General features: G+C 51.4%; 4 protein-coding genes across 4 annotated transcripts; 3 read left to right on the plus strand and 1 right to left on the minus strand.

Moving 5' to 3' along the window:
* Nucleotides 1–839: 839 nt before the first annotated feature.
* Nucleotides 840–2,120, plus strand: KRP23_12120 (uncharacterized protein; the record flags this gene model as incomplete). The annotated part of the gene is made up of 1 exon (XM_067882700.1): nt 840–2,120. The coding sequence occupies one exon, from the start codon at nt 840–842 to the stop codon at nt 2,118–2,120; it is 1,281 nt and encodes a 426-aa protein (XP_067739728.1).
* A 2,242-nt stretch (nt 2,121–4,362) lies between these two features.
* KRP23_12121 (uncharacterized protein) lies at nt 4,363–5,517 on the plus strand (the record flags this gene model as incomplete). Its single annotated transcript, XM_067882701.1, has 1 exon — nt 4,363–5,517. The coding sequence occupies one exon, from the start codon at nt 4,363–4,365 to the stop codon at nt 5,515–5,517; it is 1,155 nt and encodes a 384-aa protein (XP_067739729.1).
* Nucleotides 5,518–6,199: 682 nt separating this feature from the next.
* KRP23_12122 (uncharacterized protein) lies at nt 6,200–7,465 on the plus strand (the record flags this gene model as incomplete). Its single annotated transcript, XM_067882702.1, has 1 exon — nt 6,200–7,465. One exon carries the CDS (start codon nt 6,200–6,202, stop codon nt 7,463–7,465), a length of 1,266 nt encoding a protein of 421 aa, XP_067739730.1.
* A 313-nt stretch (nt 7,466–7,778) lies between these two features.
* KRP23_12123 (Mediator of RNA polymerase II transcription subunit 10) lies at nt 7,779–8,459 on the minus strand (the record flags this gene model as incomplete). The annotated part of the gene is made up of 1 exon (XM_067882703.1): nt 7,779–8,459. One exon carries the CDS (start codon nt 8,457–8,459, stop codon nt 7,779–7,781), a length of 681 nt encoding a protein of 226 aa, XP_067739731.1.
* Nucleotides 8,460–13,625: the final 5,166 nt, after the last annotated feature.

The raw sequence follows: 13,625 nt of genomic DNA on the forward strand, positions 1-13,625 counted from the left end.
TCTCACGCAGCAAATTTCTCCCGACGAGCGCGAAACAACACAAGACAGCGCGGAGGGTGGACGGACATTATGCTCAAGTCGAATCTTAGAGGTTAACATGGCGGACGGGGCAAGTTTTCTCGCTGCATTGGCGTGGCGTAGACGATCAATTCGATTACTTTCAGTACCTCAATAAGTTCGCGGAGACATACAGCTACGCAACGACATGCGGAAGTTGGTCTCACTGCACCACCGACAACATGACAAAGAGCACTTCCACCATCTTTGCAGCCAGAATGATACTTTGAAGTACCATCGTAGCCAGGCTCCACCTGCTTCGGGTAAAGGAGGCTGAGGCGAGAGTGTCTGTGCTCCAGATATATGTGAACCGGCAAATTCTGTAGCGAGGTCGCACTGTATTCGTTGGGGTATACACTCTCAGAAGGAGAAGGAGGATGTATTCGGAGGAAGCGGGTTACGCCTGCCTTGAACCCTCGACAATCACATCTGCGTTCGGCCAGCTCCGATGCGCATGAACGTGTCGAGCCACGATAATTGTATCCCTGAGGAATTCCATTAAGTTATGCAGAGATCTTAAGTTCATTGGACAGCATGTTGCTAACAGATATGTTGAAAGGCATCGACATTTAGCGTCGTTGGAAACAATCGGAAACAAGAGCCTGTACACACCACTAGCAATCAAGAATTGTAAACAGCACAATCAGGATACAGTACTGTACGGTGTGTACTGCGCTGTATGTATTCAACATCTACGACTGTCCACTCTTCAATGGGATTTGTTCATTCATTATCTCACAAATCAACCAAGCGGGGCGTTAACCCCTTATAAACCAACCGAGATGGTCACGGAATCAGCGGCTTTGCCGTCCTTCCAAGACACGACCAGCTTGCAGCGTACGAGCATGCAGACGAACCTGGCACAAGAAGAAAAGGAGACCGACGACGTCGTTCCAGATGCGTCTGGAGCCACGATGACGTGCGCTTGCTTCTCGGAGAGCACCAGCTTTGACGATACTGAAAAAGTCAATCCAAACCTGCCCAGATTCGACCCTCTAGCTGTTCAGCACAAAAGTCGAAGAGAAAAAGAAGCCATCCGAAAGCGAATATATCACCACAGACTCAAGAACGAACGGAACACGCTACGACAAACGGCAGACGAGCTGACGCAGCAGCTTCACGAACTCACTCAAGCCAAGCAAGCGGAATCAACACGGAATTTGAGCCGCTTTGACTCAGTCTGGAGAGACTTTGCACTGCACGAACGTGATCTGCGACTGAATTCCGAGCTTGAGCAGTTGCAGCTTCTAGCGGTGACCGAGGCAAAGGCCTCTTACATCGAGAAACTCCGCAAAGAACTTCCTACCTCACCCACAGATGTTGCTGTGGCTGCTACCACGGAATTACTGAAAGGTGGTATGGCTCAAGCTCATGGGGCTCCACCATTTGACTATACCATGTACCGCGGTCATCTGCGGAGGGTAAACGAGAGTTATACTCAAGTCGACGAGGTGTTTCGGGGCTTGTCCATGCTGCACGATGGAGTCACTTCCTCAGTCCAGCGACGCGACAAGAATGGCGAGGTGGAGTACTTCCAGCATCTGAACAAACTGACCGAGCCATTCAGCTACAAACACACGTGCCAGAAAATGTGGCAGCTAATAGCCAAGTGTCACCACCGGCAGCACGACCGCGAGGAGTTTGGGGAAGTGGAAGACTCCGAGGACATCATTATTGTCAGATTCCGCGTGGCTCGAACTTTAACGACTGGTTCGACAGTCTCCGTGCTACAGCGGTACGTCATTTGCCGTTTCGAGGAGAGTGATCGTACAGTGTTCGTCTGGAAAACCCACTCTCAGGGCGAAGGAATCTTTCGAGGAATGCACTCGGATGAAACGGGGTGGATTTGCGTGGAGCCAGCTACTTTTGAGGATGACACGACGGAGATTCGAGTCTGTGTTCGCCAAGTTCCAATGAGCTTTAGTATCTCGGGCCCTGGAGACTCGATTGTCGGAGAGTTTCATCAAATGCTTCAAAGCTTTGTGGATGAGGACGCTCAAGAGTTGACCACTGCTTTGGGATCATTGCTACTCGAAGATACCTTGTCCGGGATAGAAATGTAGAGCGTCATGAGAACTGTAAGGGGTAATTTATTAGTGTCAGGCCCGCCAGCAATCCTTGAGGTGCACCAGCCGATTCGTCGGCAATATTCTTCTCTTGTTTGAACCAAGGTTGTGTGTGCCATGCTCGATCGTTGTTTTGCTACGTGTGCTTATAGTCGATCTGGCCTCACCATTACTCTTGGGTGCTGAACGTGCCCAACCTCTAGCATAGTTACGAGAGTACTGGAGCCACAAAACGCCTCAGACCCTCGAAAAATGCTGCGGTCGAGTCTGTTGTTTCGTGTCGTGGAGAATCGAGTAAGCTCACATGTACATGTACACTAATTCTTAACTTGGAAGGGTGAAAGTCTCCAATCAGGAATCCCGTAATCTCTACCCTACTATTAACAGAGAGTCTCTGTAAGAACTGGGCAAAAATAGCTGATTTTGGGGGGGAACTCGATTTTCATTAATTCCGGGAAAAACAAGACAAACTAGAAACCAACGCAGTCGGAACGACTGGTATTTACAATGTCATATCGCGCTGGCTGCGTTCGCTCAACGCCAAATGCCCTCCCACAACAGCAGCGTGAAAAACATGTCTCGATAGCATTTTGTATGGAAATTTGTGCAATGGAAGCTGACCTAATTTAGTACTCAGCAAATTCATGGTGTTCTGGCTGTGGTCGTATTAGCTACAGACTTAACGAGCTTATCGAGGAGAACGTCGATGAATTGCTCTTCGACGACGGCAAGCCGTGCTCGGTGGCCAAGACCGCTGACCTGGGTCTCGTAATCGAGACTCTTCGCTACTACGCTGGGTGGCTCGACAAGATCGACGGCTCCGCCATACCCACGTCAAGACCATACCTTTGCTACACCAAGACTAAGCTTCTCAGTGTTTGCGATCAGATTACCCCGTGGAAGTTTCCGTTGCTGCTTACGGCGTGGAAGTTGGGTCCCGTGCTGTGGGTAGCACGATCGTGCTGAAGCCTGCTGAATAGACACCGCTATCTGCCCTGTGCGTGGGTGAGCTCATCGTAGAGGCTGGATTCCCCAAGGGTGTGATCAATATTGTGCCTGGCGTTTTGCGTCGCGTTGGGATAACTAATTCACGAAGGTCGGGATACTTTCTAAGGAACGATTTAACCATTTGCGTTTTGGAAATGATTTTGGGGTAACCTTAGAATTGCGTGTGGCTGTCACGTGAACAAGTACGGCAAGCTCGTCAAAGTTGAAATTTGCGTTCTGTTCAGCGCGCTCGCGAACGAGAATTTGAATGCGTTCTTCATCCTGATCGGTCAGGTATTTTCGGAAAGCGGATGGGAGTCGCGAGGCTAATATTTTCGTGTCACTCGTCGCCTCAGTGCCGACCTGTCTGCACCATGCTGTCGTGCAGACAAGGATGCGTTAAAGCCATCTTCCGTTGTTGCACATGTAGCTGATCGCCATGTAGCTTCATCGTTATCTCCCACGGCAAAATCTTTTCTGGTGATGCCAAGACCGCGCCACATGAAAGGTACACAAAGCAGGACAATGCGACCCGCTTCCACACAAAAGACACACAAAGAAGGACATTGCGACCCCTCAAAATGCACACAACGTCATTTAATATGGCAAAGAGTATGGACGTCGATATGAAGGACAACGGCACAGGTTCGATACACCACACGTGACCACGTTGATGACGACGGAAAGGTGAGTATGTGTGCCAAGTTTGACACCAATTGGTGCTTTTCCGGATTGTTTCACTTTGCAATTACCCCCTTTGTCTGCCCAGTTCTTACGGAGACTCTCTGTTAATACGACGAGGTTGTTTTTAGAAGCCAGACTACAGTTGTTGGAATCGCGTGCCCACTAATATAGCTGGTGTGCATACGGTGGGAGTCATTCACTGTAGTAGCGTTAGTGCTACATGTGTTATGGGCGTCGAAGCCGTCTACATGAGAGCAGTACTAACGTACAGCAAGGGGTGAAGTCGATTCGTGTATGATTTCTTAGTGAGCTTGAGTGCTGCAGTGAGTTAGCCTTTGTTATCGCCCGTGATTGATTAACGTATATGAATCACTCAGTATCAAAAAGAGCAGAAAACCTCGAGGATGAACGCCGCGTCATTGCCAATTCAACGCGACGGCAAAGGACAGATCCAAGTCATCGCTCCCAGGTGGTTGAGACGTGGGTGTGACAAAGAGTGAGCATGAGATTGACTCGTGGATTACCGGTACACACCAGCTGCCTGACACACCGAGAGACAGCGGCCACCATGAAGGGCCGAACGGAGACCGACTTGCCTCTGGAACCCGTCAGAGTCTTTGACGCATCGCATACTATGGGTCTTGTCGACGGGGACATTAGTGAAGAACAGACCACGAGGCCCCACCGGGAGAAGGAGATATTTCGGCGTCGAAAGCAGCGCCAACGACGTAAGGACGAGCGCGAAAGCTTGCGACGAGAGGAGCGCGAGTTGACTCTTGAATTGCGGGAGCTGAAGCAAGCTTGTGAGGACCCTGTCGGAGCCAGTCGTACCAGCGTTCAGCTTAACAGCCACTCCTGGAAATACCGTGCGGTCCAACAGCGTGAAGAGCGTCTGAAGGCAGAAGAAGAGCAGAAACGACTTGTTGTCGTGGCGAGAACGCAAGCCACGTACATCAACAACCTTACGAGCCTGCTTCGCAAACGACGGAGTGATGATGGAGCGGTGAGTGGTGACAACCACCACAAGCGACCGTGCCTCGATGGGGAAATGTACTCGGCGCTTCTTCGGGATATTGACACCTGCTACTCCAACGTCGACGCATTGTTCGTCGACTGCGGCATGGATGAACTGCCTGTCGGGGTTATCAACTCAGTGCATCGACGCGAGAGTGACGGTGAAGTCGACTACATCCAGCACCTGAACAAAGTTTATGAGCCGTTCGACTTTGAGCACACGTACCGTTCGGGGTGGAAGATTGCAGGGCATCTTCACCGACAGCGTGATCGTGAAGAGCACACTGACCTAGCAGATCCAAACAACACTATTGCCGTCAAGTTCCGCGTAGTTCATACGCTGACGACCGGGACGATGGTGTCAATGCTCCAGCGGCTTGTAGTTCGCCGCTTTTTCAGGGACGGCGCCGTCGTTCACGTGTGGAAGGTCCACTCGGAAGGTGAAGGGATTCTACGCGGAATGCATTCGGACGAGACCGGGTGGTGCAGATTCCGGCCTTCTTCGGATGGCCATTTCACATTCACAGAGATTTGTGCGCGCCAAGTGCCTGTGCTGCCCATTTCCACCGATTCGAGCAGCTCTGTCATCGAGGACTTCTGTCAGGTGCTGAAGGAAAAAGTGGATGAAGACGAACGAGAGCTCACAAGTGCGTTGGAGAACCTGTTACTTGAGGACGTGCTGTCAGTCTGCGAAACAGACCAGGAATGACCACGGACTCAACGAGGTGCCAGCCACGGATTTCGATTACGAGAGAGCTGCAGTTTGCCGTGGGAGCATCGAGAGCCGTCAGCTGGATCGAGAATTGACGATTACGTGAAATTCAGCTGCAAAAGAGTCTGAGCTGCGGGTCGACGCTCTCGACTGCGATGCTTGTTGTTCGACGTCGCTTCTTCGGCATGGTCATCGTGTTCAAGATTTTTTCCGGATGGCGGTGGGATTTTTAGTGGAATGGTCATCGAAGAAGCGGTGTGAATCAGTGTTCGTCGGGACAATGCTGGGCCAAATACTGGAGCGTTGATGGACTTCAACTCCCAAATGGTCCCAGTGCCTTACCTGGCAACCCGAACTTTAGGTTCCAAGGACTGCTGGGGCTCGAGCGCACGAATCAGTGATACGAATAGACTGTATGCCTCACCGTAGTGGTTAAAATCTTGTTTCTATCCTAGATTTAGTTGTTCACTGCACTGTGATTCTTCTGAAGGCGCTATATTATTATAATATTTGTAGTTCAGGATAGGGTGGATAAGGAAGCCAGGTTTACCCCAGGATAACATGTGTGGAACTGAATAACGCAAACAGTGAACAACCGGGGTTGATCCCAAGGATAGGGAGCCAGTAACCAGTGACGGTAGTCACTCTGCGTCAGTCTGACTCTTACACCAGGTACGAAATGGACGTGGAATTCCTCGACGAAGTGGCGGCTTTCTTGGCCTCGGAAACCCTCCCCCGCGTGGTCACGCCATGCCGAAGCCCCTGCTCCACTGTTACCAAGGTTTTTGGTGGCACTAGCCCAATTGCGAGCTTGGAGGCCTCGACACCCCCTCCAGTGATTGCCGACTCGTCCTCTGAAGACGTCGAGCCGGAGAGTCTCAAGAGCGGCAGCAGCGACGGCGAGAAAGTGTCCCCGACGGTCATACGGCAAGACAATCGTCGGAAACGATACCGGGAGCGTGTCAAGAATGAACGCGAGGAGCTCAAACGAATGGAAACGCAACTGTCTACGCGCGTCCAAGAGTTGGTTGACATTAAAGAAGGCAGGAAAACGGATGTGCGGACTGACCTGATGGCCTCCATGGCGTTTTGGCAAAACCTGGCACGTCGACAGCGAGAACAATGCGATCAATCTGAGGCCGAGCACAAGCAACTCGTAGCCGCTGTTCGGTCTCAAGCTGTTTACATTGAGAATCTCTGCGCGGTGCTGAAAGTTCGGCCAATGGACAATCACAAGTGGCTCCTCCTCAAGTCGTCCGACGCAACGCTCTACGACCTGTACCTCAGGGAAGTTAATGAGTTCTACGCCATGACCGACCAAGTGTTCGAAGAGTGCGGCATGGAAGCCTTGCCGATCAGCACAATGAGCGCATATCAGCATTTCAGCCCGAACGGGAAGGTGGCTTACACTCAATACGTGAACAAGCTCCTGCAGCCGTTTGGGTTCGAGAACACGAGCAAAAATATGTGGGAGGTTGCCAAATTCCTACACCGGGACATCGATCGGAAGGTCTACGAATCGGTCTCGGACAACGGCAACACACATGCTTTCAAGTTCCGCATGAAGAAAATCCTCTCAACCGGATCGACTGTCTCCATCTTGAAGCGGGGCCTCGCGCGGAGATTTCGGGACGCGAATCGGACGCTGATCGTCTTCAAGATCTTCTCGGAGGGTGAAGGCATCTTCAGCGGCATGGATATCGACGAAACTGGATGGATTTGCATGCGGCCGTATTCAGATGGCTCGGAGAGCGGAACATTGATGGAGATCTGTTTACGACAAGATCCTGTGTCGTACGTCACGGCACGACCCAACGACTCGGCTCTAAAGGAATTCAAAGACATGCTGCATGATGCCGTCGAAGAGGACAACCACAAGCTCATTCGGGCGTTAGAGAAGCTGTCGCTTGAAGATACTCTAGCGAACATTGAGGTTGAGCCGTGAGGAGCTTTCACGCGAAATAAGCAGACCCTGCATCGGGTTATCAGCTCTAAATGCTATTACACCCAGCAAGCTCTACATGTTCTTCTGCTCGCTGTTTTTCTGAGCAGTACTCCAGCTTGAGCTAGAAAACACTTTCCCTGAGAAGTATAAACCTACTTTTCGTTGTAGGCCACGTGCCTCACCCAACGATGAAGAATCCGAGACTCCAGCTCTTAGTTTCATGGTTGAGTTAGTTGCTGAGTTGAATGCAACAACAAGCCTGGCGTCTTTCAATGAAGTTGGTGCTGTCAGTAAATATCTTGCGTTCGACCACCTACTGGAGCTCGTCGAGTCCCGTCTGCAGCGCGCGTTTGAGCGTCTCGAGCGTCTCAGCCTTGGTCTTGGCCTGCTCGCTCTCGCTCTGACATTTCTCCAGCTGCGTCTGTGTGAAGAGCTCAGGGTTGGAGCCTTCCTTCTCGTCCATCTGCCTAAGCACCTGCAATGGGATGTCCGCGTGGTATTCGGGCGCCGCATTGTCCGCCGCCTGGAGAAGCTCCACGTAGCGCGCAGCCTTGTCGCTGAGGAAGCCCAGCTGATCCGGCCGGAAGTCCGCCACGCCATCTGCTAGCTGGTCCAGTGTCCGCACGACGTCCACCAGCGTCTCCAGCAGCTTGGGTGGCAGGTGCGCCCCCACGTCGTCCCGGGGCAACGCCGGGCCCGCGGCAAAGGCAGAGGATGCTCTGCCCACGGGCACTAGCTGCGGCTTGGCGGCTCTTGCGCGTCCTCCGGGCGTCTTAGGCCTCGGTGGAGGGGACCCGCTGGGCGTGAAGGGCGCCAGGTACGGACTGGCCCCCACTTGGGCGCGGCGTTCCTGGGGCTCCGACGAAGAAACGGACGGCGGCGTCGGCTGTAGCGTCGAGGCCGACGTGGAGGTGACGGAGCCCGAAGGCGGCAGGTCGGCGAGGAACTGGTCCGGCTCCGTGTCGTCCTCCTCGAGCGCCTTGGGCGGGTCCATTGCGGCGAGTTGGTTGCTCGTTTGTTTGTTTGATGTCTGATGTATACAGTGTATAGTGAGCAGAGGTATACGGACATATAACGAGGAAGATCGATTTAGTGCATGTTTCTTGCCCGATGTCAGAGGGTACGACAAAGGCAGAAATCCAGAGGCGACACGTCGGCTATGTGATGAACTTTCGTGTTTCACATAGTGTAGGAGAAGTGTAAAACAGTAGCTCAAGCTCAAGCCTCTTCTAGGTTCTTCGCGCGCGAGGTCTCTCAGCTATACATTTGAACTGAATATACAGTCACGATCGTGTTTATTAACCCTTTCGTGAACGTGGGGTAGTCATTCAATCAAAATATACTATACAAGTCAAGATGGTAAGCAACGAAAGGGGGCATTTTGCCCCCTTTCATAAACGACGGAACTCGCCTTGAAGCTGTCCTCTCTGGATAGTGAAGGGAAGATGGGATTTAGGAGGGCTAGGTTGGTACGTTATGATGAAAGTTTTTTTTTGCCCCTATGTAAACCTCGGTACTATCACACCCACCATCCTGGTTTATATTTTTCTGATTGGTGGAACAAAAGCTCGCGCCACGGCACTTGATTGGGTATGTCTCTGGCTGGAGTAATAACGTAAAGCGGTAGGTCCTGGACCAGTTCCCATAATATAATCACCCCTGGGACGAACCGAACTGGAACCATGGTTCCACCCACGTTTTGAACCCGAACCAGGGGGTGGAGATTGGTTCGCTTACTTTTCTTTCGATCCGAACTAGGGCGAGAATTTGGTTCGTTCTGAAAATTGTTGATTTCGGTTGGCTAACAAGATCTCGTTTTATTGATTTACACCTGTTCACCTAGCGTTTTGCAAGTCATATTGCGTGCGACCATCTAGGATCGACCATACACGAATGAGGACGATCTCCCAATTATCGAGCTCCCCGAGGACTACCGTGTTGATGGTGCTAGCTCACGTGTCGGCGCAAACAAACAACATTGCTGAGCATCAGGCTAAGCTCCAGCAGCGGCAGGCTCGCCACGAAGCAGAGCAACATCGATTCGTTGAGCTTCACGTTGCGGCTGCGAGAGAGGAAGTGGAGGCTAGGAACAACGCACTTGTGCTGGCTATTCTGCAAATCTATGGGGACCCGTCGATGTTGGTGCTACACGTCGACTCGCGGATACAATCTGTCCTACAGCACTGCAAGAGGGCGCCCAGCAACAAGCCCAAGCTCTGGTAGAGGCCCCCGTCGCGCATGAAACCGCCGTTCGCGAACTCGTCGAAAACGCTATGCTCTCTGTAGCCCAACATGTCGAGAAGGAGGTGTCCCTGCTCGTTAAAAGCGCATTGATGATCTGATCAGATTTAGTCACCAGCAAACTCTAATAAAACAAGAGCTCGCGCGGACTGCCGAGGTGCGAAGCCGCACCTCAGGTCAGCTACAGCACTTGGAAGGCAAGTTGATGGTCACAGCACGGATCACTGAAGAGCGAACCCATGCCTTTTTGAGCAGGAGGTAGCTTCACTCATCGATGCTGGACTCCTGAGCATCCAAGATCAATCAATTGAACGGATGGAGGCTCGTGTAGCTGAACTGGTCGTCGATATTATAGACCAGCGCGACAGCGCTTCACGGCTTCGCGAGAAGAAACATTTCGAGGCCAACCACGATCACATCGAGGAAAGATTACGACAAACATTTATCGTCGCGAAAAAGGTCGCAGAGACTAAATCCCGCGAGCTTATGGCGATTCACGTTCGCGACGACGCATGGGCTCACCACCCAAACCAGCTGTTGATATAGATATGGTGAAACCGCAACGCGAAGCGGGCCTGGGCGAGATCCACCTGAGACCCCAAAAAATCGAGGCTCAACAGTTGAAGGTGTCGCCTCGAGCTACGCCACCTAAATCACCTCCTCGTCAACCACGCAGACTCGCGCGAGCACCAGCACCCAAAACTTCCACGCAACGGACAGCGGCAAGAAGTAGGAAGACGCGATCTAGGGCTGATATCCAGCAAAACACGCAGTGTGCCATCCAAGAACGCACTGATGCGCGCTGCCGAGCTGCTGCGACAGAAGCAGAATAGGTTGAGTAGGACGCGTAGGGGAGCATGAGCATTGATTACCATGACGTGTAAGTGAGTATGCACATTGATGACCATATATTAATGTATCACAACCTTTTTGACAGCCGACAAATCCGCCTGTACCGTGACCAAGCCGCTAACACCGGCAGAGAGGTCGATGGGTGGTGGTGTCAATCCTCGGCGTCACATTCGAGCTGATCATTTCACTCACCGGCCACATTTGGCGGGAGAACTCAGCCGTCTGGTTATTGTCATCAAAGTCCAGTAAATTAACCCCATCGTCCAATGAGCCCGCGTCAGAGTCAAATCGTCGTTCACTTCGGCGCGTAGATCCTCGCTTGGTGTCTTGCGTAGGATACGTCTCGTTGTCATGCACAATCAGCTCTTTTCGAGATCTTGACCTTGGATTTACCATGTGCGAGTTTTGGTAGTACGGTGAGGCCTTACCTGCAGCAGAAAGTACTCCTTCAACGCGATGTTTCTTAGTCGGTGTCTGCGGGAGCGGGATCGTTGAAATGTCAATCACTTCACCTGCTTGACGAGCCACTGGTGGTCGTTTGGATCCCATACTGGGTATACCAAGTGCATAGCGTAGTTTTTTCTTTCATTTCTGCAGTTCAACCCAAGCTATCCTCGGTGATCAGTCTTTAAGAGCGACCGCCGAATGGTAGGTTCTTGCTTCGATGCCCATTTATTGCAGTAGTGATACCGTGTCATGCGCGATTTGCTGCGCGGTATTCGAGATGACAGGCCAGGCCAATTCGTTGTTCAGGTCCGCCCACACCGCCTGACGGGCAGGCGCTGGGTTGAATAGCTGGGCCCATTCACTCGACCATCGCATCAATCCCAGACACCGCTCCAAAACACGGTTCGCTGCGGGCGTGTCTCCGTTCACAGGCGGTCGGGAGGTCTTGGTCGATGGATCCTTCAGTTGCTGTCACAAAGATCCGGAGTCTTCGGTAGCGTTTCCATAGTAGGCTCCGGACCTCCCATATCAGCAAATTCGTTGGCGAGGTTGCGCGATAGTGGCCTAGGGCTACTGCTGCGAGTTCTCGCCAAAACATCGGGTCAGGAATGTCGGGCGTCACTGCTGCAAAAGCAGGCGCCTTTTCTTCCAGGTCTGCATAGTCGTTTGTTTCGTCATCATTGGTGTCGGAATCGTTCACCGAGTCTTCGAAACTGACTGATCTCTCGTTGACCGCCACCACACGCGAGGTTCCATCGGGTGTCGTCAAATCGCCGTTGCGTGATCCACTAAGCTTTATTGGTATCCCTGGTACCGCAGATTTCGATCCCTTCACCGTCTTTTTTATTTCCTCCTTCTTCACTTATTCTTCTCTCTGTGTTGTTCGCTAAGTCATTTAGCTTGCAGTAGCACAGGTCACTTCCTATTCTGGGTCGCGGCACCAGTTGTCGTGTGTGACGAAGTCGGTGAAACTTTCTCGCCCAAGTGCATAGCGGTAGCCTAGACTTAGTCCTGAAACTTAAGCCTCGGGGGTGTAAACCCTGAACACAGTTCCTTGAAACAGTGATTCAGAGTGGCGTGGCACCTTGTGTAATCCCTATCGGCGTCGATTGCTTCGGGGGAAGCCCGGACATATCACCACAGTGAGTTGTCAAATAAAAATAGGCCTTGAAAATGCTGAGCGTAACGTCCACTTCCTGAATGCACCTCTCCGATGTATGAAACCGGTATCGAGAACTCGGAACAAACACCACTTTCAGATACCGAATACAAATACAGAGTTATATACAACAAACAGCCGTTACTTATTCTCGTAGACCCTTGAACGGTGGATCTGAACACCAGTCAACTAAGGCTGGTTTCAGGATACTGGTCAATCCTGATGCCTTTTCCTCACACGCGCACCACCCTCAGATGAGGGAAATAACACACACCAATACAATCCTACCTCAAACACAGTCCATCAAATATTCCTGGGCATGACTGCTACGATCACCCAAGAAGACCTTGTTAATATGAAATGAAACCCCATCCTTACCGTACGCGCAACGGGTCCAACTAAATGGAATGCAAGGGTCACGTCAAACGCCTACGTGAATGATCCCCTCGCAACTGGGCTTTAATCTTATAGAGAGCCCCGCACCGAACTGCCCTGTAATGGGTCTGCTTAGACCCACTACTTAAGCTTACACGTGTGCGCACGTGTATGAGGAAGCGTAGGAGTAATTTACTTAAGTTCAGTATATTTGTATCCGCAAGTATACTTAAACTAAGACAAAGGGACCGAACGATAGCTTTGGTGCTAAATGAGAACTGTATTGATTGTAAATGGGTTTCCTCCTAAAACTGATATTTCTAATGAGAGGTTCTGCCATTGGATGGCTGGCAGAACCCCTATCTATTGAATGACTCTCATTGGTAGAAAGATGTTACTTTCTACCAGTCATATGCCTTTTGCTATGAATGTGGACCACCCTGTGGAGTGGTCAACCTGAATGTATCCATTAGTGTGTGTTGCACTAAGGTAGGAGGTGAACCGACTGTGTAGCCCCGCTATATCTCATGACCAAAATCATACTTTACTGTGAGGGTCCACACGGCATTTCTTCGACGGGCTTTTCATTTGTCCAGCGTCTGGTGACTAAGGTGCGCTCCGGGTACACGGATATTCACACGCTCAGGCTTTAGGCAAAACGGGACACCATATGTGATACGTTCACATAGGCTTTTCAACTCCTTTGGGTTAACCCGCTTGAGGACGAGCTTGATTCAAAGATGTCCAAATTCAGACTGTTTGAAGCCGAATCTGACCTTCCAAACCTGGGGGGGGGGGGGGGGGGGGGGGGCAGCTTAAAGCCTGACCGCATCCGCTCCGCGGAACACAGTCGAATCCCACGTTCAACATGCGCAATGCGCATAACCAGTACTCACAATTTTGCCAATCAAATATCAGCATATATCCACGTCGCTAGTCACCCATTGATTACAATCGAGAAATTGCACTCAGTCTCGTGTAGGAACACGTCCAAAATATGTATGCACACTCTCACCAACAACACCCATCAAGTCCACAATGACTCGATGAGCTTTGTCAGGCAAATATAATTTGAAGGCCCTAGTT

This window comes from Phytophthora ramorum (assembly GCF_020800215.1).
Source record: "Phytophthora ramorum isolate Pr-102 chromosome Unknown Phyram_PR-102_s0014, whole genome shotgun sequence".
In the NCBI taxonomy this organism is placed as follows: Eukaryota; Oomycota; class Peronosporomycetes; order Peronosporales; family Peronosporaceae; genus Phytophthora; species Phytophthora ramorum.